The 6534-nt window shown below is 37.1% G+C and overlaps 1 protein-coding gene across 1 annotated transcript in view; it reads left to right on the forward strand.

The window, feature by feature from the left end:
- Positions 1-6534, forward strand: part of MRC1 (mannose receptor, C type 1) — a 116034-nt gene that overhangs the window by 44589 nt on the left and 64911 nt on the right. The window contains exons 8-9 of the mRNA XM_006759916.2: positions 1981-2138; positions 2820-2930. Of these exons, the coding sequence (XP_006759979.1) occupies positions 1981-2138; positions 2820-2930 (269 nt within the window). The remainder of the gene's footprint in view (positions 1-1980; positions 2139-2819; positions 2931-6534) is intronic.

Below are 6534 nucleotides of genomic sequence, written 5' to 3' on the forward strand. Positions count from 1 at the left end.
GTGATAGTTTTGGGGAAGTTGGATGACAATGTTTGCTTTTATTCAGCTTGAGAATTCATAAATTTTTACTTAGGAAACATCTTTTTATTATCCATAATGATTTCTTTAAAACAATGAAAATAATATTGATAAAAAGAAAGAATAGTTACAAAATTGAATTGTTTCTAAATCAAAAGCCTGCCCTGGCCAGTGGTTAGAGCATTGGCCCATGCCTTGGAGGGTGAGGGTTCAATTCCTAGTCAAGGGCAAGCACCTAGGTTTCCAGTTTGATCTCTTGCCCCAGTCAGGGTGAGTGAGGGAGGCAACCAATCAATGTGCCTCTCTCACATAGCTGTTTCCCTCTCTCTCTCTCTCTCTCTCTCCCTTCCTCACTCCCTCCTCTCACTTCCCACTCTCTAAAAATCAATGGAAAAAAATGGGTGAGGATTAACAACAACAAAAGAACAAAAACAAAGGTCTAGGAAACCTTTTTTAGTTAGTTGAAATATCTTTTATGTGACTCATGGAAAGACAGTGGGTAAATTGGGACCTGCACATATAAATTATGACTATAGCAACTACGACAGCCTCCCTACTGATTTATAAGAATCAGCTTAACACCTTTACACTTACATCTTACATATTTTTGTAGGATCAAAATTGTGCTTTGGAATTACCAAAGCTGGAGGGGGAGAACAGTTCAGTGAGAAAAATATTTATAGAAAACTCTTAATACTTTATTATAATTGTGGTATTTGGGAGTTAGGTTTTCATTAGTATTCAACCTAAATCCTTGAGGTGTGGGTACATGAGGCCATTTTGAAGCCTATATTGGGCTGCTCAAAAGATTATGATTTGTCAAATTAGGTGAAAGGAAAAGGGATCGTGATGACAGTGTCAGTCACACTCTATGGTGCTGGAAACATCTGCGGGTGTTGGCGCTAGGCCAGTCAGAAACTTCTCCAAAGCAAAGTTGAGTGACAACTTTAGGAGGAAGAGATAAACTGTTTAGGGAAATTCCTATACAGTGTGGCATTTTTCTCATATTCTACTACAAAATCATCTTTAAAATCCTTTGGCAAGTAATTTTATTTTACAGCTTAAAGAACATAAATCAACACTCAGGATGGAGTTCACAGTAGTGCAATTAAATAGATATTGAATTGTGTATTCTTTCATTTTATTAAATTTGGAATTGCATCTGTTTTTAGCCACAAAATCCTAGGCCTTCAATATTGTCCCATTTTAGTCATGAAAATTATAGGAATTTAAAATAAAATAATCACATTTTATATCTAGTCCTGGTTGTTTTTGTTTTAACCTTTATTTGCTATTTGGGTTCTTCTTGTATTTAATGGTGAAAATAATTCCAGATTCATTTGTATTTATAGGCTAATAAATAAGTGTCAAATGTTGTGACACAGCCCAACTGCTCAGTCTATGCATCTTTTCACTGTATAGATCATTTTTACTTGACAACAATACAGTCAATAAAATAAAATGTTCTTCTTAATAGCACAGTCAATAAAGTAAATGTGCTTTTTAATATTTATTATTTTGAAGCACACATAAGATTTAATAGTAGTGAAGTAGATTTATATATAAATAAATGCCATATTTCTAACATGATGAGTACAGTTGTTATAAATTTTTTATTACAAAAAAAATAGCTTCACGAGATAGAGGGTAGTGATAGACCCACCCCAATTTCATCTTTGCAACTCTTAAGAGATACAATTTGCAGTAGCACAACGAAAGAATACAGTCACATTCACTTTGTAAAGAGTACATGACACAATTAAAATTGACAACGCCAGCTGTAGCTCACATCTCAGTCTAGCAATCAGATTAACACTCAAGATGACGGTCCTTTATGTTAATTACAGAACCAACAGACTAGAAGTACTGTTGATAGCAGAGGGCCTTTCCTTGCGGATAACCTCCTGACCTTTGGAATGCAAACTTTGTGCAAATTACTTCTGTGTTTTTCTTCTTGTTTAGAGCCAAATGATGAGTTATGGATTGGCTTAAATGACCTCAAGATTCAAATGTATTTTGAATGGAGTGATGGGACCCCAGTGACATTTACCAAATGGCTTCGTGGAGAACCAAGCCATGAAAACAATAGGCAGGAAGATTGTGTTGTGATGAAAGGCAAGGTGAGGCAACTTTAATAACTGATAGCGAACAAAAGCCACAGGAAGCTTTCCCCACTTATTACATATGGTTGTTTAGATCATTTCTAGTCTGTTAATTGACATAGATCAAGGTTGAACTAAAATTCAATTTCTTAAATCTCTCTCAACTGTTTAGCAGTCAAATTTTCAAGAGGCCCAATAGAAACTTTCAAGTCAAGGTTGAAATTAACCAATAATTAATATTCATATATTTGTTCCTTTGCTGGGTTCAAAATGGTGAATTGATTAATCAATTCAGAGCTTTGATTCTCCTTTCAACTAATTGCTCCTAGTAGCTATAGGCCTAGTTAGACCCATTCTGGGGTCCACAGCCTTGAATCTGTGCTTGGAGAGCTACATTAGTTTGTTTTTCTTCTTTGCCTATATGGAGGAGCCAAATATGAAAAGATCCCTCTAACCTGTGAGATAGATAGCTAAGATATAAACACATATTGGGGCTGCAATCTCCCTTTACATCTTTATAGTCAGGGTAAAATTTGCTGTTCCTTGTAAAACGTCAGTTTACCTCTCCTTCGCATAGGTGCCCTTTTCTTTTAATAACCTCAGATCTTTGTTTTCCCTTTTCTGAGGTACAATTATGAGAAAATAGCGTCACAGTCAAACAACCGATAGTCACTAAGTTTTCCTCTTTGCTTTTCGCAGGACGGGTACTGGGCAGACCGGGCCTGCGAGCGGTCCCTGGGCTACATCTGTAAGATGAAATCACAAGCCCACGGGCCAGGAATAGTGGAAGTAGAACCGGGCTGCCGGAAAGTGAGTACAGAAGCACCCGATAACTTGAGATCAGCAAATATTATATGCCATCCTTGGCTTTATTTTTGCCTGAGATGGCCAAGTGTTTCAACTGCTTAAAAATGTAATGGTTTATTGTTAGTGTTTTGTATCATTGTTCTCTCTAAAGCCTTCTTGACAGTTAACATGGGGTGTGTGCGGTCAGTAGCAACTTTCAGAATGCCATGGGAATTGGAGGAAAGAGAACGGGGAATCAAATGACACACCGAATGGAGCCTGGAGAGGGTAACAAGATTAAGGCAGGTCATGGGGCAAGTTATCATCGGGGTATTGGCAGACTAGGACCTATGGGTTGTCAAGGACATTTCCAGTAGAAAATCTTAAGTTGCAGATAGCAAACAATCCTTACTCACTTTTCCATTTATAATATTTCTGATGAGCTACTTCTAGTGGGGATTCCTCCCCATAGAGGCAGGAGATCTAAACTCTAACTGCTAGTGGCTGGCAGTAACTGCTTTAAACTATTGAATAAAGCCATGCACTCCTACTGTGTGTCAACCTGACCTGTATAACAGTTAGCAATACCTCCCTGTGGTCTTATTTTTCTTTGAGGTTAAAGTAAATGATCTATGTATAAGTGAAAAGAAACTACAAAATCCAGGGTGTATGGTTATCATTTTCCTGATTGCTGAGTAGCTCATCTTCCGCTTTTTGTTTTTCTCGCTTCTCTTGGATAAAAATAAAGCAGAAATGAATTTTCTTTCCAAGAGTATGATGTTGTGAGTGAATTATCTTATACACCAACAGGCTGAGAATTCATGAATCATAATTTAATACTGTACAAATAAACCATGAAGCACCCTGGAGCAGAAAATCACAGTCTTTTAGGAGTTACAAAGGATCTTAGTGGTGACAAAATTCCCCTTTTAATTTTTTGCATTCTGGAACTTTCAGTTCAGAGAAATGGTAACTTTCTTAGAGTTACACCGAGGGAAGATTAGCTTCCAGTCTGCTGTCACCAGCCCACTGCACTTTCACTACTGGTTTCATTCCCGGTTCACTTATATAGTCTTTGCCTAATCATATGCATATGTATATTATAATTTTCTATAAACAATAATACTTAAATTTTATTACTTTTATACAATCAAAGTTATAAATACAGTCTATTAATTCTTTACAAATTTTTCTTTTAATTTTATTTATTGATTTTAGAGAGGGAGGAAGCAGGGGAGAGAGAGAAACATTGATTTGCTGTTCCACTTATTTATGCATTCATTAGTTGTTTTCTGCATGTGTCCTGACTGGACATTGAATCCACAACCTTGTGGTATCTGGATGATGCTCTAACCAACTGAGCTACCCAGCCAGGGCAATTAATTCTTATAGCTGTCTCTCTAATATGCTAATTGTCGCTCCAACCATTCGACCGTTTGACCAGTTGCTATGATGCACACTGACCACCAGGGGACAGACGCTCTGACTGGTAGGTTAGCTTGCTGCTGGGGTCTGGCTGATCGGGACTGGGTGAAACAGGCCAGACACACCCTGGAGCCCTCCCACAGTCCCTCCCTGGCCCCAGTCGTGCGCTAGTGGGATCTCTCGGCCTGGCCTGCGCCCTCTGCAATCCGTGACCCCTCGGGGGATGTCAAAGAGCTGGTTTCAGCCCAATTCTCACAGGCCAGGCAGAGGGACCCCACTGGTGCATGAATCTATGCACTGAGCCTCTAGTAATCTGATATAATCCAATTTAATCATTAGGATGGTAATAGAAAAATAGAAAAATATTTTAGTAAGAAGCATCTGTTTGCTGAGTGCAGTTATTATGCTCTCATTGACTATAAAGGACACATATTATATTCCTAATTAGATAGAAGAGGAAACTGAAGCTCAGAGATATTAAATAATTTGGGCAGTTTAAAAACACCTGTTCTAGGCAGTGACTTCCTCTAAGGGATAGGAAGACTAGAAAAAAAGTCCACTAGAAAAAAAGAATATAAGACAGTTTTTTGTGTCTGGGCCGGGGCACTGGGTGGTGGTGTAGGTGTCTTTTTAAGAATTCAAAATCACGGGCCTGCTGTAATACTGATCCGGGATTCAGTTTTCAATTCATTGCTTACCTGTGTGGGAAACATTGAGCTAAGAAATTAACATAAAGTGGTCTTGCATTGCTAATATTCCAGGATGCCTGCCAGATGCAAATGTGAATTCTCTTTATACAGAAGTCTCTTTTTCCAGGCCGACCAGGAATCCCACAGATCAATTTGAAATTCAAAAATATAAAATATTAGAGGCCCGATGCATGAAATTCGTGTAAGAGGCTCGGCCCTTGCAGCCCTGGCTTCGTCCGGAAGGTCATCCGGATGGTTGTTCTGCTGTTTGGGTTAATTAGCATATTAGGTCTTTATTATATAGGATACCATCAGGAGCTTTAGATGATGGAATTAATGGATACATTATTAAAATGAATGCTTACAGAAGTGAAAGGTATAATTGAAACTACGGAACAGCCACAATGTTTTGTTATGTACTGTTTTATTGTGATTCAATTATAAATATTTTTTATTTTCATTAAGATTTCTTTCACCCAGGAATGACTTAGAAGTGTGTGTGTGAGTGTGCGCGTGCACGTGCGTGTGCATATGGGTGTGTATGTTGATAGTGATGAGGATTTTGGTAGTAGTTTGTTTTCTAGTTTCTAAATAATTGGGAGGTACTATCAATTTTAATTTCCCTGCATTGTGAGCATATAAAGGTGTTGTTTTTGTTATTTGTTGAGATTTTCTTAATGATCTTATTCATAGTAGGTTTTTGTAAATATTCCATGTGTGCTTGAACAAAATAATATATGTTGACTAGATAAAATTTAGCACTTATATTATCCAGATAGTCTAAGTCTATATTCCTAATATTTTGTCTGCTTGACAAAATATTCTCCTTGTATTTCTGTCAATTTTTGCTTTATATACTTTGATCTGTGTTATATCTTTCTGATGAATCAGTTCTTTATGTAATTACTTTATTCATAATAATGCTTTTTTAAATCATAAAGTTAATTTTAAATGATACTAATGTTGTTACAGAAAATATCTTTTGCTTGATATTTCCCTAGAACCTCTTTTTCCAACTAATTGCTTTTAATCATTCTATTTTAGGGCCTGTTCTTGTAAACTTATAGCTATATTTTTATTTTTAATCTAATTTGAGGTACTATGCTTTTACCTGGCAAACTTAGAGTTTAAATTTGTTTTACATACTGTTATATTCTTACTAGAGGCCCGATGCACAAAATTCGTGCAAGGGGCTCAGCCCTCATAGCCCCGGCTGCCTCGGCTTTGTCTGGAAGGTCATCTGGATGGTCATTTGGCTGTTTGGTTTAATTAGCATATTACACTTTTATTATTATAGATGGTACTCCCTGATTGAGTGCATATATAGTAAGAAGTGCTATGTCTTGGTGTACTGCCCCCTTTATCATTATAAAATGTCCATCTTTGTCTCATGTTACCTTCATTATTTTGAAATCTCTTTTGTCGGGTATAAGTACGGCTACACATGCTTCACCCTCTTTTCTGTGGATATTATTTCCTTGAAGGAACATTTTCCACCCTTTCATTTTAATTCT

The sequence above is a fragment of the Myotis davidii genome, unplaced genomic scaffold (genome assembly GCF_000327345.1).
Source record: "Myotis davidii unplaced genomic scaffold, ASM32734v1 scaffold376, whole genome shotgun sequence".
Classification (NCBI taxonomy): Eukaryota; Metazoa; Chordata; class Mammalia; order Chiroptera; family Vespertilionidae; genus Myotis; species Myotis davidii.